Here is a 27,380-nt window from a genome sequence, read left to right on the forward strand (position 1 = left end):
TGCCAACTGCGCAGAGGCAGATTGGGGTGGAGAGTCTCTGGCTTTGATACCAGAATAGCCCCATGCTGAGACGTGCCTTCGGGTGGGGAGTGTGAGACTTTTATCTGCTGAGATGAGGGTGGGAGAATGCTCTTCTGTTAATCATCAGGGAAGAGACCAGAGGTGGGTGGGGTAACAGCATTCACTTGGGAGGTAGAGAAAGCGCCTGGAAGGTAGGTGCGACTGCTGCAGGGAAGGCAGAAGAGACAAGAAATGGGATCCAAATTTGCTCTGCCTTTGTCCCTCATTTTAGAACACTGAGGACATGTATACTCATGCTTTTAGTGCTATGGCCCAATTCTTATAGGTTTCTTTCTTAATGGCTGTTTTACATGTTTGCTTATAAAGGTACCTGACTGTGCTGTCTGGGTTTTCCCACTTTTAAAATAGTCTTGCTTCTGAGTCCCTCTAAATTTGCACAGTAATTCTGGATACAGTGCAAAGCAGGTTCTGACCATTGTGATCATTAAAGCTCACTTGGCACATTACAGATGAGTAAGAGTAATTGTGCCATTTCTTCAGTGATAACAGAAAAGGAAAGAATAATAGGAATAACTACCAGTTAGCAAGGAAGGGTATGAACTAAGTGGGTGCCAGATGGCTATTTTTGGGCTGCAGCTGCTTTTCTCTGCCCAACTCAAAGGGCCAGTTATCAGAAAATTATGCTGGGAAAGTTTTCTATGAGCGAGTGACCCTGCACTCTGCATTCGGAGAGCGGTGCTTGCAGAGAAGGGACCAAATTCCTACATTTTCAAGCAAATCCTTTGCCTTTAGACATCTGCATCTTTGGTGGTAGCCTAATGCTTGAAATAATTTTATATATTATAATTTCAAGCGCTATGTTTCAATGTATTTTTTTGCTGATGTTTCTATAATGAAATAAGACACAGACATCCACTGCTTCCCTCATTCAGTGCCCTGCCACACGCCGTAGTTTCATCGTCCAGGCTCCATTCTAGTTGGTAATCACATTCTTCTTAGCTAAATTCCCCCTGTAGATTCTACATATGATTTTCTTCACTTCGTCTAAATTGATGTGTAGTGTTGCTGTGCATTGTTAAACAAGTCACGTTCCATCCAAGAACAGGCTGTCTTTCAGTTATGGATGAAGTGATCAGCATATATCACTCATGTATCTCACTTCGTGGCTGAGGACTTGAGATCCGCAATTGAATGGCATTGTATAAATGCCAAGTGGTATTAAATGGCTATTTCTGATATAGGATTATACCCAGAATATACTATTTTCCCAGTTTTCACCTCAGTCTAATTAATTAAAAAGCAGGTTTGATACCCTTCTCAGTCAATTGGTTAGAATAAACAGACTCCCATTCCTTGTATGCTGTCAGTAAAAGGATCCATTTTAAATATTTAAAGACAAAACTTTTTTTATTAAAAAAAAAAAAATTGGGTCACAAACTTCTTTGTGCCTGTCTTGCCCATCAGTGGGATTGTGTGTAGCAACATGAACTGAAAATGACAAGCTTGTTCAGCAACAGATCGTACCCTTTTCTTAATGTTGTGCAGCATTGATTCCTGTTTATCTTTGTTTCTCCTGTTCTTTTATTTTGGAGATATATAAAATAATTTCCTTTTCTCTTACTTTACTATAGTGGTTTGGCTGTAAACTGAGAGCTGTCTGTCCCCTCCTCCCCCCGGGCGATATATCGAGTCAAATTCATGAAGTGACACACAATCCTTAAACTGCGTACTTTTAATATCATTATTAAATCACTATTAACCTCTCTCCTGGTCTTTCTAAATTATTTAAAACTGGATCCTTTTATTCAGACCTCCTTAATACGATGTTAATAAATTACAGGTAGTGTAAAGTGCTGTGCCATGCCTTGTGTTCCCCACAAGAGTGAGGTGGGAGAACCAAAGCCCAGACCCAACCTATCATTTCAGCTCTCTAGTATAGATCGGTTACTTATTAAAATGAGACTACATAGAACTGGCACATTCAAACTTTGCCGAAATGAGGGCTACATTAGCAACTTGCCATGAACCTGAGGGCCCCATCCCACTTATATAAAATGGAGTAGATTGCTGACATCTCCATCTTCAATGTAGCAGTTCCAAAAGGGAGATTACAAATCCCGGCATGCAGTGTTGTATTTTGAGTTGTGCAGCAGGTAGGCCACATATTCTTATTGAAGATCTAGTCAGCCAGGGGCTACAATGTAGAATTCCTTGAGCTGCCTTTGCCATCATAGTGCAAAGCCTTATTTGTATCATGCCTTGCTTGCTGTACTCTTCCACTATATTTTTAATTTCCATAAGGGCTACTTTTTAATTGGTTTGTTTTATTGAACTTCGTAATTGCATCATTTGAAGTCTCTAATGTTCTCTTCCACTATTTCAGGGGAAAATATTTACTTCCATGGAGCCAGAACATGCTATCAATGATGTCTGCCTTTATCCTAATTCAGGTATGTAAAATACCCTAAATGTCTATTACATTCAACAGGTAAAGCACCTGCTGCCTGAGGCTGTGATCTCCTTAGCTGTCATAGTGAAGGAGAGTCAGGCTTGGCTGACTTTGGTTGGTAGACTTTTGATGGAGCTTCATGTGGTCATATCTGTATCCTTCTTTTCTCTGAGTCGGTAATGAATCAATGTGACACTATGGTGGTAGGCCACTGTACTGTCATTCAGAGGATCAGAGCTGCTTTTGGCCAATGAAAAGTCAATGCCATTTTTCATAAGAGTAGCGGTTTTAGCTGTGCGTCCAAGTCAGAACCTCATTTGAGTAAGAAAAGTTTTCTTTCTAAAACTGGTCAAAGTTTTTTAATCAGTATTTTGACAAAAAATAACTTGTCAACAATATTTAAAATGTTTGTTTTTTGTCATAATTTCTCATTTCAAAATCGCCAATTTTGATTGTTTTGAAAAATAATAATTTATTTTCCCGTTCTGTCAATTCTCCCTTCCTACAGATGTTTTTTCAGTGTGGGTGGGAAGTTAGATGGATGGGGGAATCTCAAAAAATTAAATGTTTGAATCTGAAATGAAAGATTTTTTTATTAGTTTTGACTTTTTTGGTTGAAAAATTTTTGAAAATTTTGGTCAGATTGGTTCTTTGGCAGTAGGCATATCCTTTGATTCACTTTTGTTTGGGGGGAGGGTAAGAGGGCTGACTGTTTTCGCAGTAAAATCTACCATGTCATTGGCATGTTACGTCATGGCTATGACACTACTGTCTTACAATTCAATTTGGTCTTGCCTGTTATACAGCAAGCCAGCTCTGCTATAGTTAAGATTCAGGTGCACTTTATAATCTGCATGCCTTCTTGGATTGTCTTGAAATTTGCTATGCTTCATAGAGGTCTGGGTGGTGGTAGTTGTCCTTGTTTGGACTCAGAAGAGTAAGGGGTTCCTGAGATACAGCCCCCCTGGAAAAAACCAGCATTTTACAAAATCTGGTTCTTAAAATATTTTTTGCGTGCACAACTGACTCTAACTATGTCTCTAATCATCCTCCAACTGATCTTAGTTGCTCTGTATTTATCTCATCTGGTGCACGGCACCCATTGCTTCTTTGGGAAAACAATATTGACGAAGTTATTAAGGAAGAGTTTAGATCTCTAGAATGCCACATACCAAAACTATCAAGCCAGCAAGACTGAAATACAGATGTGCAGCAAAAGTAGGACAAGAGGGTTTCCAGATAGCCCGTTGTGACAGTATCTGGGTAGCTCAAGAGAACACACTGTGGTCACTGAACAGACCTACACCTGTGCACTCAGAGTTCAAACCCTGGCCTTAACAGGAATCTGAGAATTATCCGGAGGCATACTGCTACTGTCTTTCTCTATTAAGGGTTTTTTGGCTTTTGAGAAATGCTCCCAGTTAATTTACAAGGAGCTCTGTTTTCTTAATGATGATCAATTGCATGTGCTCTGCATAAATATGTGAGTGAGATTGCTGGGTACTTGCTACTTTTCCACCTGCGGATTATTATAGCAGAGTGCCAGCATTGATTAATTGGAAGGAAGATGAAAGGAAAATGTAATCGTGTTTCCTGAACAATGAAACTGTGTGTCATTAAAGGAAACCAGGTCACAGGATCATTTGGTCAAGGGGTTCCTGATAACAGTCCTCTCATACATGGTGCTCATAACGTTGTTAGATTCTAATAACTTTGTTGGTGCAGAGCTAGAGAATACAAGGGGTCAGAACAGTGAGGAGTAATGCAGGAGGGTGTTGCAGTGTTGCTGGAGGTGTGGGGGGGAATAGGAGGAGAGGGGTCTGGGACTGCGATGACGGGGGTGTAAATGGAAGGATGGTAGGGACAAGAGATTGTGGGTGTCAGGCCAAGGAAAGGGAGTGGGGATTAGGGATGGTAGACGGGATGAGTGGCAGGAAGTGGGTGGGGGATTAGAGGTTGGGGGCTTGTCAGCTTCATTCTCCCCTTCTGTGTTCTGAGTCCCTCTCCTTGTTCCCCTGTGTGTGCCATCTGGGGAAATCTGCGGCTGCCTCCCCCCCCCCCCCGCCATGTGTGTGCTGGAATCTGGGGGGAGGGGGGTTCTGCCCCTCTCAGTATTCCCCCATGTGACTTGGTATCTGATGGGACCATGGTTCCCCGGGAGGATCTGAATTCCTCTATCTGCCCTCATGTGTGTGCCAGGATGCGGGGAGTGGGAGGACCTTGCTCCTTTGCGTGGTGAGCTGAGAACAAGCATGCATGGAAAATGCACCAAGTATACAGTGCTGAGTCCAGGATGGGGAGTGGCAAGAGGTGTCTGTCCATCCCCTCAGAAAATGTCCCCACTGACTCTATGCTAGTACCTATACAGGTCCTGCAGCCTCTCCCTAGTTCCTCAGTCTGCAGCTCCCAGCCTGACACCTGCCTCTCTGTGGGGAGGACTCTTGTGAAGGGAGAACCAGGCTGTCTTGAACAGCAGAGACAGACGAGGAGAAGATAGCAGGAAGAGAAGGGATTAACATGTGGGGAGTGCATTCTGTGGCCAGGGTAATTATTGCTAGGAAACCAGAGGCAGTGGAAAGGGAGAGCTGGACTGTGGTACATGGAGATGCTAAGAAATTTTTTTTTAATAAAAACAAGGAAATTAAATGTCCCAAACATCCATTATCTCAGAATTAAGATTGCCTAGTGGTGCCTTGTACCTTTCTGGAATGTGGAGAGTGGCTAAACTTCTGAAAACCAGGAAGTAGAGTTACAGTAATGCAAACTTCTGAAAACTAGTAAGCAGAGTTAAGGTGCAATCCTGAACTCTGCCCTTGGAGTGATGCTCCAGCGTGCCCATAACTTGCCTCCTAGCAATCTGCCTTTGCAGTTAGTGCAGAACACTCAGGGAACAGGGCACATGATTACTGCAGTACGGAGTTTAATACTTTATGTTTGCTAAGGCAAAACTTGTATTCGGGTGAAGGGTACTAGCCAGGAGCTACCTATACCTGCCCTGCATTCAAACACAGCTTTCTCCACAGACACAACAAGAAACTTGCTAAATTGTACAACCCCTTTGCCCTTATGCACAGGATTCCATCAAACACTGTACTTTCACTTACATTCACGGGGTGCCTTGGAGAGAGGCTCAGATCACTCCTTCTGTATATCTCTTTATATCACAACCACAGTTTTGCCAACCTGCTCAGCTTATCCCTCCACCACTCAATGCAACTACACAGACCACAGTGAAGGCAGCTGGAACGCATGCAGATAATTCCCAGTCATCTCGAGGGTGGGGGTGCAGTGTTAAGGTTGTGTTTTCATGTACCTTATCTGTACTTCCTGGTTTTCAGAGGTTTAAATTCAGCCATTCTCTGTTTTTGGAGGGCATGAGGCACCACTGGCCACCCTTAACTCTGCATTATCTAAGTTATGTTAACTAAGTTTTTGGTTGTAAAATATTGTTTGAGACATAATCATATTTCCATTGAGTAGAAGTCTCTCTGCCCCATCTGCTTCTGTTCATTGTAAGTTTCTAAAGAACTTGCTTTTTTCAAACAGGCTCCAAATTAATACTTCCCATTGAAAAGAGAGTTATTTCTTATTCCAGTCTGTGAAATCTCTTGCATATAAGATTAGTCTGGTCTGTGGTTTGATAGGTGTGTCTCTGTTCTCATGAAGGATGGTCAAGGCTAACAAGCTGAGACAGCAGAAACATGAATAGAAGACTTCTTTGATCAAGACTCTCCTTTTCTATTTCTCAAATTTCCCCTCTAGTATACACTCAGGTACTGTCCCTGAGACTGTTTCCTCCTCTAATTGTTGGTGGAAGCTTCCCAAAGATGCTTACCTTTACTGTCTTCTTTGAAGCATTAGGCATAATTGGTAAACTGCTTCTACCGTTCTGTCTTTGGGGTTTTCCCTGTTCATTGAATGAACTGTTTTTCCTTTTCTAGTGGCAGTGAAGTGCTAATGCTCCAAGGCACTGTTAATCCATGAAATATACCATAAATCTTTCTGATTTTGTTTAGGTTGCCTGTAAACTTTTCTGGGCTTGGTTTTTAACCTTGCTGCTGTGACTCTCTTAGTGTGCCAGAAATATCCAGCCCTTTTTTGGTCTTCTAGAGTCCAACTGCATTGTGTATTTTTAATAAAGGGATTGGCTGGAAGGGATTATCCCACCCATATTAATTGTGTGCCTCTATCTGGGTATAAATTGTATTTCTCTCCTCTGGCTACATGATGATTGACCCCGTTATTCATAGTCTCAGTGGAATCTTTTAGAACATTTTTAGGTCAGAAAGTTATCTAAATTGACTTTTTTTTCCCCCACACTCCTCCCATCATGCTTTTCCTTATCTGTATTATTTAAAGGTCATTTTTAGGAAAGTAAAATGACATAAATGCAGAAATGTATGCTGAATGCCCTTCCTGACCAGTTCTTCTTCGAGTGGTTGTTCATATCCATTCAAAGTAGGTGTACGCGCGCCGTGTGCATGCCAGCCGGAAGATTTTCCCCTAGCAGCGTCTGTAGGGTCTGCCCTGGCACCCCCTGGAGTGGCGCCACTACAGCGCCCTATAAAGGGGCCCGCCGACCTTCTACCCCTCAGTTCCTTCTTACCACCGGTGACGGCTAGCTGGAACTTATTTTGCGCATAACAAGTTAGCAGCGTCCTATCCTTGTGTATAGTCCATATATATAGTTACGTTATAGTTAGTTTACTTAGGTCATTGTATATAGTTCTTGGTAGTTGGGGGTCCCCCCCCACAGTTTCAGTTTCGTCGCCTGCTGGGGCATGCCCGGGTCCCCCAGGTTTAAACTCTGCAAGGACTGCAGGAAACTCATGCCCAAGAGTGACCCGCACTCTGCTTGTTTGAGGTGCCTCGGAGAGAGCCACCAAAAGGACTGGTGGTCTATCTGCAGAGGCTTCTGCCCGAGAACTCTTGAAGACAGAGCTCAAAGACTTAGAGTCCTCCTGATGGAGGCTGCCCTGTGGCCACCCTTGGACCCGGAACCGGCCAAGGCGGTGCCCAGCACGTCTTCCTCGGTGCGGAGCGCCCCGGCACCGGCATCAGGACTTAGGGCCCAGTCCAAGTCATCTAAAACCTGGCACCGGATGGAGTTGGGTCATAGGAAGTCGGCCTCGGTGCAGCACCGCTCACCGTCGCTGGTGCCCGCTAAGAAGAGAAAGCCGGTGAGGGAACAGTCACCCCACCAGGACTCGAGGCTGACGCCGTCCGTGGGTCCAAGCGGAGAGGCCTAGACTACAGACCTCGGCTGCTCCGTCGACTCCCGCACCACAGAGAGGGCGATCGAGTCCAGACTGGCCTAGATCCCCGGACCTCAGCGGAGACTTGCACCTCACTTCGACACTGGAGGCATTTGAGGCGGCCTCAGACTTGATGGGACTCCCGGTGCTGGCCTCCCCGCACCGTAGGGAGTTGCCTACTGCGGCCCATCCCCCAGTACAATCGAGGGGCAAACCGACCATGCTGTCTCCTCCCTCCCCGCACCGCGCTGCTAACGCGGCACTGGACCAGATAAGAGGCTCCCCGCCACCTCAGCATCGCTCTCCAACGGCACCGGGTGCTGCTATCCCAGGTCCTCATACTCAGAGACTTCAGACTCAGAGGCAGACTCCTACCGCTCCAGCCGGGCGCGGAGCAGGAGATCAGTTTCGGGGACGAGCCACCAGCGTTACCCACAGTGGCAGCAGCTGTGGCATCCACCCTTGCAGTGACTGTTTTGGGCCCCCTGGGCCTATCACCAGTCGGTAGGCCACGCGTTTGGTCCTCGATCAAGGTCGGCCTCGGTCTCCTTGGCTTCGATGGCCCCAGCGCAGCCGCCTCCTCCACCAGCACCGTCTCTGGGCAGGAGTGTGCCATATCCAAGTTCAGTACCCCCTAGCCAGGCAGCGGCACTGGTAGTGGCTACAGTTCGGGCTCAGCAGGCACCGCCCGATACGCCAAGCTGCTCACTGGCGACCCCGGTACCGGTCACAATGCCGCATTTAGAATCGGAACCGGCCCCGCAACCACAATACTGTGTGCCGCAGGACCCCGAAGGACTGCACGCACTGCAGGAAGGGCCGATCCATGTAATTTCCTCATCTTCATTCCTGGATAAAGCGGTCTCGGGCACGGCTGCGGCACTGGCCCTAGAGGACGCCCGAATCCTCCAACAACTGCAATGGCAAGCAGCTCAGAGCCTTGCAATCCAAGCCGAGGAAATTGAGGTGGATGCGGACCCTGTAGTAGACATCCTGGCTCCCTCAGGGCCATCCAGGGTGGCTCTCCCGCTGATAAAGACCATAGCAGATACGTCCCATACCTTATTTCAAACGCCAGCCTCGCTGGTCCCTACTGCCAAGAGAACGGAGTGGCATTATTTCGTCCCCTCTAAAGGGCATGAACACTTGTACACCCCTCACCCCCCCCGGACTCCCTGGTGGTGGATGTGGCCCACCAACGGGAGCGTCAGGGTTTCAGGGGTCAACACCAAAGAGCAGGGACGCTAAAAGACTAGACCTCTTTGGCAGAAAAGTATACTTCGCGGCAGGCCTACAACTCCGCATTGCCAACCAACAGGCAATTGTAAGCTGATATGGTCATAACACATTTTCAACCATGTTGAAGTTTACAGAGCTCCTTCCCCAGCACTCAAAGTCAGAGTTTTCGGCCCTGGTGGAGGAGGGGAAGCTGATCTCCCGAGCCTCTCTCTAGGCTGCTGTAGATGCGGCGGACTCAGCCTCGCATACCCTGGCCACAGGCCTGGTCATACGGCGGGGAGCTTGGCTCCAGGTCTCGGGCCTCCCCTATGAGGTCCAGCAGGCCATTCAAGACTTTCCCTTCGAGGGGCAGATGCTGTTTTCAGAAAAGACAGACAAGCGTCTGCATAGCCTAAAGGACTAGCGAGCCATGCTTCACTCGCTGGGCTTGCATACCCTTGCGACCCAGCGCAGGCTAGTTTAGATTGCAGAGGGCCCCACGCCCCTACCAGCTTCAGACTTGCCAGGAGCTGGGGCGCAGGCGGGGCAGAAATGGCAGGAGGCGTCACAAACGCCACCCCTCCGGCCAGGCGTCCGGTCGATCGAGACCACCATCGGGGCCTAGACCCCCTATTTGATGGTATGGTTGAGGGCGACCTACCTATCGAGACTCTGGATCCTTCTACCCCTACCTTTGGGTCACATCTGTCCCCCTTCTACCGTGCCTGGTCCCGAATCACATCGGACAGCTGGGTGCTCCACACGGTAGAGAGGGGATATTCTATCCAGTTCTCCTCCCTCCTGCCCCACCAGCCCCCCTCCCCGTCCCTCTTCAGGGACCCATCTCACGAGCAACTTCTAAGTCAAGAAGTGAATCCCTCATGGACGCAGGGGCAGTGGAGGAAGTCCCTCAGAAGCTCAGGGGCAAAGGCTTCTACTCCTGGTATCTCCTAATACTGAAGGCGAAAGGGAGCCTGAGACCCATCCTAGACTTGCGGCAGCTGAACAGGTTTGTACGAAAGCTCAAGTTCCGCATGGTCTCCCTGTCCTCGATTATTCCTTCCCTGGATCCAGGAGATTGGTATGCCGCCCTCGACTTAAAGGACGCTTATTTCCACATTGCCATAATTCCCCGACACCGTCGGTAACTTCAGGTTTGTTGTGACCGACGCCCATCTACAGTTCACGGTGCTCCCGTTCGGCCTGTCAGCTGCTCCAAGGATCTTCACGAAGTGCATGGCAGTCGTGGCGGCCTTCCTGCACAGGCGGGGCATCCAGGTATTCCCCGACCTGGACGACTGGCTCATAAAGGGCTGCTCCAAGGAGCAGGTGGAGACCCAGGTGTTGTTCATCAGGCGGACCTTTCTCAGTCTCGGCCTCCTCTTGAACAAAGCCAAGTCCACCCTGTCTCCTATGCAACAAATAGAGTTCACAAGAGCAGTTCTGGACTCCACCCATGCCAGAGCATTCCTGCCGGAATCCAGGTTCCGTGCGATTTCTGAGCTCATCCTCGGACTGCATCGCGCCCCAATTACCACGGCGCGAGTCTGCCTCCGGCTGTTGGGTCACATGACGGCGTGCACCTATGTGGTAAACCGTGCCAGACTCCGGCTTCGCCTGCTACAGTCCTGGTCAGTGACAGTATATCGGCTGGCCAGGGATCCCTTGGACTCAGTGGTGTCCATTCCCCACTTGGTGCTAAGCTCGCTGCTGTGGTGGCTCGACCCACAGAAAGTGTGCATGGGTGTCCCCTTCGCTGCCCCTCAACCCTCCCTCCCTCTCTCTGGTAATGGATGCCTCGGATTGGGGCTGGGGAGCGCACCTGGGACACCTCAGGACACAGGGCTTATGGTCTCTGGAGGACCTCAAGTTGCATATCAATGTCAGGGAGCTGAGAGCGGTTCACCTGGCTTGTTTGACCTTCCGGTCCCACCTGGCCGGCAGATGTGTTTCAGTCCTCTCAGACAACACATCAGTAGTCTTTTATATCAACAAACGGGGGTACACGCTCCTCTCCCGTGTGCAGGGAAGCCCTCATGGTATGGGATTTTTGAGTCCACAGTGCAACCCACCGGACGGCATTCTACGTTTCGGGGGAGCAGAATGGTTTAGTGGACACCCTCAGCCACTCGTTCTGGGGTCACGAGTGGTCCCTCTGATGGGATGTGGTACGCTCAATTTTCCAGCTCTGGGGCTTTCCCCGGTTAGACCTGTTCGCCTTGACGGAAAACAGAAAGTGCTGACAGTTCTCCTGAGCTGCAGTCAGGGGTCTCTGTCGGACGCCTCCCTACAGTCTTGAGGGGTCGGTCTGCTCTACGCCTTTCCTCCAATCCCCCTGATACACAGGGTGATTTTGAAGATTCGCAGGGACCACACATGGGTAATCCTGATAGCTCCGGCTTGGCCGCGCCAATATTGGTACACGTCACTCCTGCACGTCTGTTCAGGCACCCCTGACGCTGCTCCTGCTCCCGGACCTGATCACGCAGGACCGGGGCTCCCTCCGTCACCCGAACCTGGAGTCCCTTCACCTTACAGCATGGATGCTCCATGGCTGAACCCGGTGGAGATACAGTGCTCCCAGCAGGTCAGACAAGTGCTGCTCGGTAGTAGGAAACCATCAACTAGGGCCACCTACCTGGCCAAATGGAAGCACTTCTGCATATGGTCAGGTCAGCGAGGTCAGAATCCGCAGGAGGTCCCAATCCCCATTGTCCTAGACTATTTGCTCCACCTCAGACGACTGGGCCTCTCCCTCTCCTCAATTCGTGTTCACTTGGCGGCCATCTCTGCTTTCCATCCGGGAGAAAGGAGTACCTCGGTGTTTGCGAACCCCCTGGTCGGGAGTTTCCTCAAAGGTATGGACAGGGTATTTCTGCATGTTCGTCAGCCGGCCCCTTCTTGGGACCTGAATCTGGGCCTCTCCACCCTCTCGGGACCTCCCTTTGAGTCTCTGGCTTTGTGCTGTCTATTGTACTTGTATTTTAAGACCGCCTTCCTGGTGGCGATCACCTCGGCCAGAAGGGTGTCGGAGCTCAGGGCGTTAACATCCGAGCCCCTGTATGCTGTCTTCTGTAAGGACAAGGTCCAACTTAGACCTCACCGGCTTTCCTACCCAAGGTCGTCTCACAGTTCCACATGAGTCAAGATATTTTTCTCCTGGTGTTTTATCCCAAACCACACTCTTCCAATGAGGAGCAGAGGTTACATTCCCTGGATGTCCACAGGGCCTTGGCTTTTTACATTGAGCATACCAAGCTGTTCAGTCTCTTAACTCAGCTCTTCATCGCAGTGGTGGATAGGCTGAAGGGGCTCCTGGTCTTCTCTCAGCGAATCTCTTCGTGGATCGCGACCTGCATCCGAGAATGCTACCGCATAGCTAAGACCCCTGTCCCTCCGGTCACAGCCCTCTCCACTAGGGCGCAGGCCTGCTCTGCGGCGTTCCTGGCTCAGATCCCGACTCAGGAGATTTGTAGAGTGGCCACGTGGTCCTTCATCCACATGTTCTCGTCACACTACGCCGTCACGTACCAGGCTAGGGATGATGCAGCCTTCGGCCGTGCAGTACTCCAGTCAGCAGTGATCTCCGACCCCGCCACCTAAGGTTAGGCTTGTGAGTCACCTACTTTGAATGGACATGAACAACCACTTGAAGAAGAAAAAACGGTTACCCACCTTTTAGTAACTGTTGTTCTTTGAGATGTGTTGTTCATGTCCATTCCATGTTGTTCATGTCCACCCTCCTGCCCCTCTGTCGGAGTGCCGGCAAGAAGGAACTGAGGGGGTGGAGGGTTGGCAGGCCCCTTAATAGGGCGCCGTAGTGGCGCCACTCCAGGGGACGCCAGGGCCAACCCTACGGATGCTGCTAGGGGAAAATCTTCCGGCTGGTGTGCATGCAGCGCGTGCACACCTACTTTGAATGGACATGAACAACACATCTCGAAGAACAACAGTTACTAAAAGGTGGGTAACCATTTTTTTTGTGGGGGGAGGTATAGCATGTAATTTGTCACATTAAACTTGCACAAAGCCTGTTGCCAGTTCTGGGTTTGCTTAGATTTAATAATACTTGACAGTTGTACCTCACTTCTCATCTTCAAAGCATTTCAGTCCGCACAATACCTCTGTACGGGTAGGTATTTTCCATTTTAAAGTAGCACAAATTGAGGTACAGCAGTAAACTGGCTTTTTTCAACAACAACATAAATGCAGTTGCCATCTAAGTCACAAGATCCTGGCTCCCACTTCTGTACTGAGACCATACCTCTGATTCCCAGAATGATGTATCCTGGATCATCACCAATACTGTAAATGGCAGTTGCTTCACTGAGATGGTCTATAGATCCCCAAGTAACAGGAAATTAAAAATTGCTACAGATAAGGACCCTATCAACGTGAGGGAAATTTTTCAAAAATTTCACCCCAGAATTAACATGGTTTCATCTCCACCAGGGTTGTCCACCATGTTAAGCACAGTATTAATTAGATGCCCTCTGAGCAGAGTGAGAGGACAGTAGCAGCACCTGACAGCCCACATACAATAGGGCTCATAACAGTGCTCACGTTGGTGGAGATGAACCAGTATTGGCAATAGTGGGATTTTTTTAAATAGGGCAATGAGGCAGGGATAATCAACTTGCTTGGAGCGCAGTTGGCAGGCTCTATTCAAGTCCTAATCAGTTCTGTTTAGATATGCTGTAGTTAACACTATTTTTTTTCTCAAAGATCTTTCATGTTTACTCAGATTGCTATTCTAATAACTTCCTTTTTAGTCTTGTTTTATTTTAATAAAATTTGCAGTTAGTCTTTTTTCCTAAAGCCCTGTAAAGGCAATGGAATTGATGTACAAATCTGCTTTGTACTGAATAGGACCTATTTTCTTCAAACATTTCTTAATAAAATAGATAAGCTAGTCTCTTATGGCCATTGTTTACACCATGTAATTGTGTTGCTCTTTAGGAATGCTGCTGATGGCCAATGAAGACCCTAAAATGAACATCTACTACATTCCAGTAAGTAATGCAAATAAGTTTGGCCCTGCTAGAAATATTTTATGAAATATTGTTTTTAAAACTGTCAGCACTTTAATGTAGCACATTTTCTTGTCAGATTGTTCTGTAGTAAATTTTGTGTGCAGACTGAATTCATTCTGGAAATCTATAAATAAGGCTTTTAGGCATGTGTAATAATTTGTAAGTAAAATCTATTGCTTAATCTCATGCTAAACTAGGTATGGGAAATAAAGTGTGGTGTTTTTGTACTACATCATTATTTTATTGAAAATCAACCCTGAAGCTTGCCACACTCTTAACAATTCCTAAATTGACTAGTGGCAAGTGGGAAATCCAGTCTGAGCCCAAGAGAGAAAATCTGCATATTTTGTATCAACTTGTTAAGATAGATCATTAAATATAAAATGTGGGGCTTACCGTCAAGATATAAACTGTCTTCTGAAATAATTACCCTAGCATCATAGTACAGCTATAGGCACTGTATCTCTGGCTGCTGCTTTCTCAGCCATTCTATGTTGGTGGCAGTTTTTAGCACCTGGTTACCCAATGTCCTATTTGAATTGGAGCTTTTGATTTCAGAAATTTAAATATATCATCAATCTTGAGGTATATTTTAGCCAGGCTTGTACCCAATCTCCAGTTGCTCACATACAGTTAGTTATGCCTGCATTTTAGTCTCATGTTTGGACTTTTTAAAGTGTGTGCACGTCTCTATCTCTGCAGGGTTCAGGTGCAAATATACATGTGAGCAATTTTACACGCAGAAAGGGAGGCCACCTCTGAAAATAGGCCTTTCACCAATCATTATATTCATGTTGGCTCTTGATCATGCATTTAAACCAAAAATGTTGATATAGCTGAGCACAGATAGGGCCACTAAGCCTTTTCAACAATCTGGCAGTGCTTCCCTTCCACAAATCTGACTTGCTCTACAGATTGGCTCCTTAATTATCATTGTTCATTCAATAATTTGTTCCTTCTGAGTCCAGCATGTAGTTTGTAAGCTTTCTGTGGTAGCATTTGAGTTATTGTAAAGTTCTATCTTTAGGAAGGTTGAAGCTGTGTTAAAAATGTTTCAATCTAGTGTCCCGTCGGTGTTTCCAGTTCAATTGACTAATTTAGTGACTGTATTGCTTGTCTCTAAAACAGCTTGAAAACGTCCTGAATATGTTGCAGAATCTTTTTTGTGCATGTTATGAAAGTTGCATGTGCTTTACAGATGTAGTAACTTACCTATGTTCTATTGTGACAGTGCTGGGTTTTGCAGTGACAAACCCGATGTTGTTTCATAATGAACAAACTGCATGTATGCCTTCTTTTTCATGGACAGGCATGCTGTGTTACAAAATGCTATATTAAGACTTATTTTGGCTAATTTCCTTTCCAATGACTACACTTGTATAAATTGTAAAACAGCTAAAAAGAGAATCCATTTTGTCCATCTCAAAAGTCTGCCATTTTTAAAATCCTCCTAGGACTGTTGAATTTACACAGTGTTTCTGAATGCAACATTTTGCATTATATTTTAGAGTATATCTGAGAAATGTAAATCATGCATAGCCAGATGTTCCCTAGTGACGTAGCATATGTACTTGTGTAGAGCATGTTATTCTAGTTACAGTCAGCATTAGCCTAGGCTCAAAATTTTCTCCTTTCCCCCATTTTCTTCATTTTTCTTCATACTTTCTGGCGTCCTGAGTGATGTGATGGTTCCCTTGCAGAGAGACAAAAATTGCTTTACCCTGTGGCTACTCTGAGCAGATCTTAACCTCCAAGACTCAGCAACTTGCTGTTCTAACTAGTCCAATTTTCCCCAGGCAAGTTTTCTGACTTTTCTGGGATTGGTTTGAGCCAGGATTCAATTTTACCAATAAATAAGGGCTTAATTTATTTATTTGCTGCAATTTAGGCATGAATAGTGCTTCAGATGTCCTGTCTTTTTGAGATGCTGATTTATTATCCTTTAGTTTCACAACCAAATAAATGCCAGCGGAATGGACTTACTAATGTACAAGGCAGTGTTCCTTCAGAACCTTTGGGGATAGTTTAATGTGCCACACTAAAATAGAATCAGTTCAACTGATCCTGTCTCTTAATTATTTAGCGTGTGCCTAGTCGTCTAGCCAAGTGATGGCATCTTCAGTGGCATGATACAGTCCTAGGCCACTGCTGAACCTAGTCAGCAGGCATTCATTGACAATGTCCATCATCGTCTGTGTTGCACCGCAGCTGCGCAAAGGGCTGTCATGAAGGCCCCAGCAATACTGGTTAGCTGCACAGAGACTTTGCCCGGTCCGGAACCCGTTCAACAGGGACAGTTGGCAACAGGGCAGGTCAGAATCAGGCAGGCAGATTGTGGGGTCAGCGATGAGGGACTGGTTGGGGATTATAAAAGAGACCCATTTCTATCACCAGGGTGTTTCCACCCAAACATCCTGGCGTGGCGGATGAGGCCATAATGGGCGACATGACAGCAAACATGCAGCTGCAGATTTCAAAAGGTTATTGTGCAGTTGGAGCCCTCGTCCAGACTAACCCGCGGCATCGGCGGGTTAAAATCGATTGCTCGGGGATCGATATATCGCGTCTAGTCTGGACGCGGTGTATCGATCCCCGAGCGCGCTTACATCGATTCCGGAACTCCATCAACCCCAACGGAATTCTGGAATCGACACGGAGAGCCGCGGACATCAATGCAGCGCCGTCCAGACTGGTGAGTACCTCGATTTTAGAAATTCGACTTCAGCTACGTTATTCTCGTAGCTGAAGTTGCGTATCTAAAATCGATTTTAATTCCTAGTCTGAACGTGGCCGGAGGCTTGGTTTGGTGTGTGCTCTCTCCAGTAACTTGCCAGTGGCAATCTCTCATCTGATATGAGGAGGAACAATATTGCTCAGAACTGGAAGCCATAGAAGTGGAGTCGGATGCAGGGTGCCAGAGATGATGCGCATGGCTGCATGTAATTGCATATCCATGAGTTTGATCTGTGACGATCAACTCCAAACTGGTGCACAGTGCTCCGCCGCCAAATAAGAGGTGGCAAGAGCTGACATCCGCAAAGTTGGAGCACAAGCACCCCCTAACTAACCTACCAGTTTGCCCAGAAGGTTGTTGTCTGTCTTAACTTTAGCTGCTGTCATCTTCAGGTGTCTCTTAATGCCCTATTGTACTAGTAACAATTTAAGCTTTTTGAAGCCTGCATAGTGGAACAGCTACAGGCAACTGTTTTGGTGATGGTCAGAGAGCATTTGAAGGGACTCTGTCTGAGAGGTTCATCTGTATAATGCTTTGGTGCTATGCCTGCAACTATTAAAAGCAAGTTTGATGTTCGGGGAACAGACAGAATAGACAAACATCATTATGGAGACACACTGGCATCTCCATTCTGAAGGCCAAAACTAGCTTTCTGACTGTGATGCTGATTTGAAGATTTAGGAGTTGCAGAGTATGCCTCAACCTTTAGTGCAAAGTTGAATACTAATTGGACAAGGGATCTGAGATAGAAGAATTTATTGCACTGTACTACTTAAAAATTAGGGCTAACTTGTATCATATAGGCACATACCTGTTTTGTGGGGAAAAGGCCACATTAGGACCAACTTTCCACTCATACAAAACTGAACACCCTTGCCCACACCCAGTGACGCCCTCAGTCCCTGCCCCTTCTCTGAGGCCCTGCCCACTCCATCTCCTCTCCTTCCATCGCTTGCTGTCTCCCACTCTCATTCACTTTCACTTTCACTGGGCTGGGCAGCGGGTTGGGATGTGGGAGGGAGTGAAGGTTCCAGCTGGGGGTGTGGGCTCCGGGGTGAGGCCAGGGATGAGGGGATTGGAGTGCAGGAGGGGACAGGGGCCTGGGGTGCAGGCTCTAGGAGGGAGCTCAGGGCTGGGGGAGGGGGTTGGGATGCACGAGAGGCTACGGGCTTCTGGGAGTCACCTGAGTTAAGCGCCTCCTGAAGTGGCCGGCATGTCTGGCTGCTAGGTGGAGGCGTCAGGGGGATCTGCATGCTGCCTGTGCCTTTAGGCACCACCGCTACAGTTCTCTTTGATTCCTGGCCAATGGGAGCTGCAGAGCCGGTGCTCGGGGTGGGGACAGTGCACGAAGCCCCCTTGGTATCCCTGCAGCAAGGAGACGGACATGTCACTGCTTCTGGGAGTTGCACAGAGTCAGGGCAGGCAGGAAGCCTGCCATAGCCCTGCTGTACCGCTGACCGGTCTTTTAGTGGTCCAGTCAGCAGTGCTGACTGGAGCCGCTAGGGTCCCTTTTTTACCGGGCTTTACGGTTGAAAACCAGACATCTGGCAACCCTAGATAACATTTAGTCATGTCCCAAAGGGAACACAGAGGCAGGATGCCTTCAGGAGCTCCCTGGTACACAAGAACACAGATGTGGCTACACTCATATATGTAGCCAGGATAGTCATGGATTTGCCTGCTCTGTACCCCATCGCTACCCCTCTTGGGGTGCAGCATCTACCCTCAGAATAGTTGTAAGAGAGCAATGCCTATATGCCCCGGGCCCAGAGACTGCAGTTCCGTCAAGACCTTGTGCAGACCTTTTAATGGTTCCTTACTCCCTCCCTGCACTGCATAAAGGCCAAGTGGAATTTGGCCCTTGATAAGATGTTTTAGTTTTATTTAGCTTATATGTCAAAGGACCTGGCCTAGAAATTCCATTCTTGTTTTATTCTGTTGGCCTTAATGAAGGCAAGTGCCTCTGAACTGTATTAGGCAGTTTGGCAGCAGCTTAATAGTTACCTACAGCTTATGCAAACATTTAGAACCTGCATCCCATCAGCCTGCTTCCTGATACATAGTTTGATGTGTGCCTCAGGAAGCTTGAAATCAAAGATATGTGTGCTTTGGGATATTTGAAGGCTATTGATGTTAAAAGTGTACACTGAGCCAGTAGTGTACCCAGAGACTGCTACCAGGGAAATGAGGAGCAAAAACTCCGCTGGGGCAGGGAGGTCCAATGAACTGAGATCTGAAATCGGAACCAGAAACTTTCGCTCTAATTGCAGCTGTCAGATAAATTGATTCATAGGTTTTAAAGCCCGAAAGGACCACTGTGATCCTCTAGTCTGTCATCTATTTACATAATGCCATCTGTTCAAGGATTTCAGAACCCCTGATAGAAGGGTTTGAGAGTCTTAAATTATCATTATGAGGTAGAAAAACGTTCTTATCGACATTTTAAAATGAGATGTTGAAATTGAGTCTCTGAAAGGTCATATGATGAATATATAGGGACAACCAGGGTTAGAATCCAGGGTTGTGTGTGTTTCTACCTACAAATTATGGATATAAGATTGCTGACATGTAAATCCTCAGGATATCTCTGTGAGGTAGATGTTTTACTACTGAAAATGGGAAGCTCCGTATTATGGAGGGATAACAATCACTCCACATTTAAGTTTTTGACCAGTTTTCTGTTTAACACAGTCTTTACTCCTTGATGTTGTTAAAATTACATTCATCCACCTGCAGCTTCTTGTGTGGTGTAATAAAATGACGGTGACACTAGATCATTCTCCAGCTGCTAGCTCAGAGCAGTCATAATACTGTTACAACTCCTAGAGATTTGTCATTTCATTTCTGGAGCCAAAGGTCCTGGATTCCCATCCCGGCTGATGACTGTTATATGGGTGAAATATGTGGGATGTTCTCAGTTTTCTCCCATTTCATAAGTGTTGTTTTGTAAAGTTTGGAGCAATTGTATAAGGCTTGTCTTAACTGACAATTTGAAAAATCAGTGTGTTGTACATTTTAAAAAAGTTCTTAACATTTTTGTAATTTGAAACTGAAGCAACTGTGCAGATGCCAGTCTGGCAGATGCCTGCCTACATCGTAAGTTAGAGCTGACTGCTTAATTGAGATCAGAAATCCAGTTACAAATATCCTGGAGTGCCTGTAAGGAGGAACAGTTCATTCAAAAATTCTAAGGCCAAAAGGGACCATTCTGATAATCTAGTCTAACCTTCCATATAATACAGGCCATAGAATTTGCCCAAAATAATTCCTAGAGCAAATCTTCTAGAAAAACATCTAGTCTTGATTTAAAAATTGTCAGGGATGGCGACTCCACCACAACCCTTGGCAAACTGTCCCAATTAATTACAGTTACTATCACTGTTAAAAATGTATGCCTTATTTCCAATCTGAAGTTTTCAACTTCTGGCGATTGAATTGTGTATACCATTCTCTACTAGATTGAAGAGTCCATTACTAAATATTTGTTCCACATGTAGGTACTTACAGACTATAATCATATCATTCCTTAATCTTCTCTTTGTTAAGATAAATAGATAGACTCAAGGAGCTCAATCACTATAAAGCACGTTTTCTAATTGTTTAATCATAAACCTGGCTCTCCTCTGAATCCTTTCCAATTTTTCAACATCTTTCTTGAATTGTGGGCACCGGAACTGGACACCATATTCCAGCAGTGGTTGCACCAGTGCCAAATGCAGAGGTAAAATAAACTCTCTACCCCTACTAAAGATTTTCCTGTTGATGCATTCCAGCTCTACCTTTGCTTCCCTTCCTTTCCTTTTCCCTCCCCTCCAATAGCTAGATTTCATGGTGGAGAGCTGATTTCATCGTCCGTGACATGTTTTTCACGGCCCTGAATTTGGTAGGACCCTAGTGATTATATTGCTCCTGTTGGTCTGATCTATGAACCAGGTTCGTTTATGTGTTGAGGTCAAGGCTGAAGTAGTCTGTGCAGGTGCAAAGTATTGTGCCTCTTTGATGCTATGGAACAGATTCTTGCAAGTTATCTCTGCTGAACAAAGTGCTGAGGAAAGCAAGGGGCTGAGGCTGTTTAATACTGATGCTTCAAAACTGGATACACTGACGTAGTCAGTCCTTGCTTAAGTATCTCCAGGCAGACTAACTCTCATTTCCCAGACTCCGAGACAACTGGTGTGGGGTTACATACTTATACCAAGTCTGGAAACTCTAGTGTGTTGGTTTGGATGTTAAAAGAGGAGGGTGGAATTTTTCTAAATTAAAGGTGTCTGCTTTAGAAATTGTTGATTTTCCTAAAGTTTTGGCATACAGTCAAATAGACTGGCTTCTCTGACTGGAAGCAGTTTAGCTTCTGGTGCGAGGAAGAGATGTTAGTCTCTAAACCTTCCTAGAACATCTTTGCCTTTCAGGTGGCTTTGGAAAATAACTTGATTCCTTAGCCCTTTCCTGGTTCAGGGCTGTTGTCCTGCGTGAAACTTGAAAATGCTTCAAGATTATCTTGTGGGATTTTGCCCCTCAATGATTCATTTTTTCCAAGCAGTATCTTTAAAAGGTTCTGGTTGAAAGCTTTGGCCTTAAGCTGTGCTAGGAACCATCTTGGTTTGCTTTCTCTCTGTCCCTTCATCAGTCTTGATCAGAGCTGCTGTCTCTCTCCAAAGGCCAGCTTTTACCACAGCCGCCTGACGCCTTTCCATTTGTTCTCTGGCTCAAGGCCTTTCTCTGCTTCCCTGCACGTGGGGTGGCCATGGGGGCAATCTCCTGCCTCTTGCTGTTGGTTGCTAAGTGTGAGTGTCCTGGCGATTGAGGTTTCCATTGTCTTTAGGGATCCTCTGCTGATATGGTTTAGTTTCAGCCAGTCCTTAAGAACCCATCATATCACCTCAAGCAGTTGTCTGACCTAAACACCTCATGTCACAGTGCATTTTGATCTTCTGCTGATATGGGTTGGTTTCAGGCAGTCCTTAAGGACCTATTCATATCACCCTAGGCAGTTGAATGACCTAAACACCTCATGCCTCCCACCGTGCTCCAGGTGCATTTTAGCTGTTGTGCACCCACTGAATAGTCACGTAAGTCATTGTGGTGCATATCATTCATAAAAATGTTATGGAAAATTCCTGCCTCATCACAGTTCAGTGCTGACAAAGATGTTTTGGGAGCCGTGGGCTAAAGGGTGGTGGTATTAGAAGCACAATTTTTTTTTTTAGTAATAAGAAAATCATTTCTTATTAAAAACCAAAGATAAACTTGTTTTAAGACTTGGTACATCATCCTCTTTAAAGTATTTGGTTGTTGTGTAAACTTGAAAATAAGTTCTATCCATATCATCCTGATATCTTAAACATGAGTTTGAGCAAATACACTATGAAATGAGTTTTAGTTGAACAATATGTGGCCTGTCTTACAGTACGTTAACAAGTTTAACGCAAAAAAAAAATTTTGTTTGTGCAGACGGAAGTGTGAACTTCCTATCTTTAACCTGAAGGTTTCAGGCTGAAAAGTAGCACATTGGGCATATTCCCAACAAAGGAAATCCTCTATTTTCCATCACCATTAATTGGTTCAGAAGAATCACACCCTTGTAAGCATAAATACCAAAAGCATCAATGTGTGAGATTCAGAAAGCAATTTCCTGGTCATCCTGTGGAATCTTTTTGGAGTTGTTCAGCTAAAATCACATGGATGCATTGTGAAAGTATATGAAGCCTTTGTATTCCCATTATATCTAATACACGATAATCCAATAAATTGTCCAATTGTCCAGGATGATATGGATAGAACTTATTTTCAAGTTTACACAACAACCAAATACTTTAAAGAGGATGATGTACCATTTTAAATTGACACTACTACACTGACTCTAAATGCAGGCTACACCAAACAGCTCAGGTTGCTTAGTTAAACAGGACAACATTCCTTACAAAATACGTTACTCTTGGCTACTATTTTTTATGCTCCAATTTTTACATTCATAACAATTACTGAATATTATTATAATATCAAAAGTCCTTCAGACTGAATTCTAGACAATTAGCAAATTTTACTGTAACTGTGGTAAGGAAAAAGCAAGTGTCTTCAGTCATCCTGTGAGTTAGAAGGGACCAGTAATTTTGAGTCCTTAATTGCAGTGTTCTCTGTCATTTCTCTGGCAGATTTAATATTCCAAGTTGTGCACAAATTTTCGTTGCAGAGCACTCCTACTTTTTGAAGGTTAAATAATGTGCATGAGAATTTTTGAACTGAACTGCAGACTCCACCTTTCACTTGATAGCAGGGAGGGGCTTGAGACAGAAGTAAATTCTTTGCCACTTACATGGTATGTTTCCTTCACCACCATACATGCAGATGCTGATTTTCTGAGAGATTTTGTAGTATGCTTCTAGAGGGGTGAAGCATAAAACCGAGGTGTATGGCCCCCGGAATAACTTTAGTAGTCCAGGAGGGCAGCATGTCCCTGGCTGCCTAGAGGCAGCAGTACTGCTAAGAATCCTGGCAGTGCTACATGCTGTGGCCCCCTCCCAGTCTTATCTAGGACACCCACCCCACTTCACCCCCATGTGTTACAGCTTGCATGTGGAGCACTGTAATTGGGCTATTGCAGAGAAGAGAATTCCTTGGACAGTCTTTGTTGTAAAGTTTGGTAGAAGGGGGGGGGGTCATTGACCTACAGATAGCGGCTGTACCCTGCCAATTGATTCTGTGGGTCTTAGCTGAATATCTTTTACATAGATGTGCAGAGAGTTGGTTTGCAAAGGAATCAGTAGTATAGGGACCTCTATTCTTGGGTTCTCATTTTAAAAATAAAAATAGTTCTTGGATTTTTTTTCTCTTTTCCTTCTCTAAGGAGGCAGAAGATTTGAACCTCAAGCTTCTCTTTAAAAGTTGCACTTGGTAGTTCAGCATATCCGACCTTGTACTCTGTGTGTGTTTTTCTTTGTCATGTTTGTGCAAATATAGAGGCAGTGCAGTAATTTACTTAGCCCTGGCCAATGAAAGGGTGAAGGAAACCATCTGTAAGTATTTGAAGGATGTAATAATGGTGGAGGGAGAGTTTAGAAACTGGTATTGTCTAGCAGTACATAAAAAAGAGTAACTGGATATTTGTCATGGTAGACTCCTTCTAATAAAGCAAGCATTTGTGATTTTTCTCTGAAGGGTAACTTTAAATGTTTGTGCGGCTACCCACTCTCTACGTAGTTTCAGCTCATATAGGTATCAGGTAGATTACTCTTTCCTGTGAGTAATTTATACAGATTATACTATATTATAGTGTGACTTACTATTAAGCTAAATCCTTCCTCGATTATGACTCCTCATAATTATAAACCAACAGTCACAGGATTATGAGGCTATAAAGATGTGTTCCCTTTTCCAACGCCAAAAGCTGTGCGCTAAATACAATCAGCAGATGGATGAAAGCCAACATTAGGAATTACATATTTTATTTTTATATTGAAAACTGTTTTTATATTCAGAAAAGCTTTTAAAAGAACTTATTTCAAATCACTAACTGGTCCCTAACTGAAACTCAGCTCTGTACAGTTGCAGGAATAAACTTTTACATTTTGTCAGTTTATGCTGGAAATCTCTACGTTATCTGAAGAGATAATTGGAGACCCCGACAGTTACTCCTCCTTCCCTGTGTATTATCAGGCTGGAGTTGTGAGAACTGATATGCCAGTCTTCCTTCCTTCAAGGCTTATAAAATAGGACATTGTGAGGGAAGAAATTAGATTGCCATGCCAGTGGCATAGCACACGCTTGCTCATCACCAGATTTCCAACTTAACCTTTCAGTTACACAAGCTAGAAGACATGCCACTAGACCTGGTATTCCTGATCCTTTGTCATCTTTCTCTCACACACCTCCCATTACTCCTCCCCCCGCCCCACCGGATTCCCTTGAACACGGCCAACACTTTAGACTCCACAACTATACTTAGACTAAATGTTTTTGATACATTTTAATTCCAGTGGAAAGTCTAATATACTTTAGAGTAGTCGCCTAAGGAAAGTGTCAAACCATCTATTGCTCTAAATGACTTAAAACAGGGCTATGGACAAGATGACGTGATAGAGCTTTCCATTTCTGGCTTCTAGAAATAACTCTTCTTAGCAGCTTTTGTCAGTTGTCCTCTATAATACAATATAAACTAATACAAGCTTATTGAACTCCATCTCTTGTGTTCCTTTCCTGTATTCTTTAGATTTTACTGCTTCAAGTTGGGTTCTGAGCTACCTTTAGTCTTAATGTTGCTCTAAAAATACTCTTGTAATGGAATTCTTTTGAATTTTGAGATGACAAATTCTAAAATTTAGAACAGCTTTAAAGAGTGGAATCTTGAAAGAAGCTTTTTTTAAAATAAATAGTGGAGGGTCTTCATTAAATGTGTTCTGCCACAGTCCGTGCCATGTTCTATCCCCTGGGATTTTAAAATGCTGTTAGTGGAGAAACGTCTTTCAGAAAATTACATATGAGCTTGGTTGCTGCACTTCATTAGGAAGAATAGGATAAAATAGTCACAGAGGCTATGCTGACCAAGAAACAATAACACACAAGTTTCATGGATAATATTCTAAAACCATCTATGTGTTTGCCGGCATTAAAAATGCAAACTGTGTCTTGGTATAGACATTACCATGCAGCTGGTGGTCAAGATAAATGAGACACATATTTGGGCCGGGAGGTGCTATCCTTGAGCCTCTACCATACTGTATGAGCATAGTATCCTGTGCACCAAAGGTTTTCTTTGGTACACTTGGAAAACAAGGAAAAAATGCTCTGCCACTGTTCAAAGTTACTGGGTCAAATTCTCCAGTCTGCAAAGGCTTCTTTGCCTTAATTCAAGTGGAGGTAGCCAGTGGAAACTTCCCACTGTAGGGGAACCCTCTGCAAGTATAAAGCTCCACTATGTCCTGCACCAACAATGGTCCTTAGAGTAAGAAGGAGAGGGCATTGTAGGATTTATGTTCCAACAGAATATTATTGTGTATTTATGTCTAAATAATATCAAACGACGGAAATTATTTTCTTAGTTAACCAGATTGCCCATGAAAAGAGGAAAACACACACACCAATTATTAGTCCTTAACATGAATATTCTGTTCAGAACCGCAATCGGAAAATACACAGGATGCAAATACCCTAGAGGCTGTAAAGCTTATGAAAAGTATTATTTATTTTTATGACTGTAGTACCTAGGAGCTCTCATCAAGGACCAGGAACCCATTGTGTTACATACTGTACAGTCTAAGACAATATGGACCCAGAAAGGAGAAGACAAGGAAACAGTGAGACGGTATTGAGCAGCATGATGGTCCCCATGCATGGCCTCTACAAATTGTACAAGCATCCTTTTAAAAACATACTAATCTTGTGCTTAAAAATGACACTTAGGAAACTTGTGTGCTTTTTTTAGACTAAAGTGCTTCTATTGATGCAAAACCAGTGTGTCTCCTACTTTTGTTTAGCATTTTCATCTGCTAGGCTTTCCTGCTGTTGGTGAGTCACTATCAATTTTTAGATCAGTGGCTGTCAGGAAGAAGAAATTCAGACGTAAATAAATATAAATAGTTTTGTAGGTTCCAAATCTAATTGGAAATGGAATTTCTGCAAATTTAAAATGTGGTAACAAAAAAAGCTCCCTTAGGGCAACTTATTTATCAGAAGGTTTTATATTGGAATCCATGATCATAGTGTTAGTGCTTCCCAAGTTCATTAGATTGGATTAATGAAGTCTTTAGTGAGCCTTTGATTCTCCTTCCACTTTCGATTGTGAGACTCTGCTTGAAGCTTGTGGTCAGGGTTTGTATTTGTTTTCTATTTTAAGTCCACTGGCAGCCTGTACTCCAATCAGTTTGCTTGAGTACTCTCACATACCTGTTCATGTAGCTGCACTTGCTGCACCACAAGTGTGTGAAAGCACACACAGTCATAGGTGTGGCTGCAGGGCATAGTGGTCTAGTAGGAGGATCTTCATTAGGCCCAGCTCAGATGCTGCACCTTAGCAAGCTGGGGGTTGTGCAGAAGTAATAGTCTGGCATGTGGTAAAAGGAATGTTGAGTGTCACTAGCCCTGTTTGCTCCCACAGCCCTTCTTAGCTTCAACTGATTAGTTTATCTAATGTAGAGCCATTGGGATTTTAGTCCCGTTTCCCTGCTCCAACCCCCCTCCCATTCTCTTATCTTATCAAGGCCCCTTCAAGAGTTAAAACAGTAGGGAGCTACTCCTTCTTGGATGTGTGGCAAGCCCAGTATGAATGGGAATGATTTTTTTTTACTCTCAGGGTACGTCTACACTACAGGATAAATTCGAATTAGCTTAAACCGATTTTATAAAACAGATATTATAAAGTCGATTGTGCGCATCCATACTAGGCACATTAATTCGGTGGTGTGTGTCCGTGGTTCAAGGCTAGCGTCGATTTCTGGAACGGTGCACTGTGGGTAGCTACTGTAAAATAATGAGGCCAATAACGTCGATTTGCGTCCACACTAATCCTAAATCGATATAGTAATATCGATTTTAGCGTTACTCCTCTCGTTTTGTACGAGTACAGAAATCGATTTAAAGAGCCCTTTAAATCGATATAAAGAGCAGTGTAGTGTGGGGACGGGTGCAGCATTAAATCGATTTAACGCTGTTAAAATCGGTTTAACAGCGTAGTGTGG

The 27,380-nt window shown here is 44.9% G+C and overlaps 1 protein-coding gene across 3 annotated transcripts in view; it reads left to right on the forward strand.

Moving 5' to 3' along the window:
* NOL10 (nucleolar protein 10) overlaps nucleotides 1–27,380 on the forward strand; it is a 78,710-nt gene that overhangs the window by 17,290 nt on the left and 34,040 nt on the right. For all 3 annotated transcript variants that reach the window (XM_030555431.1, XM_030555433.1, XM_030555432.1), the window contains exons 12-13: nucleotides 2,405–2,471; nucleotides 13,903–13,955. In XM_030555431.1, coding sequence (XP_030411291.1) covers nucleotides 2,405–2,471; nucleotides 13,903–13,955 — 120 coding nt within the window. The remainder of the gene's footprint in view (nucleotides 1–2,404; nucleotides 2,472–13,902; nucleotides 13,956–27,380) is intronic.

Source organism: Gopherus evgoodei, chromosome 3 (assembly GCF_007399415.2).
Source record: "Gopherus evgoodei ecotype Sinaloan lineage chromosome 3, rGopEvg1_v1.p, whole genome shotgun sequence".
Taxonomy (NCBI): Eukaryota; Metazoa; Chordata; order Testudines; family Testudinidae; genus Gopherus; species Gopherus evgoodei.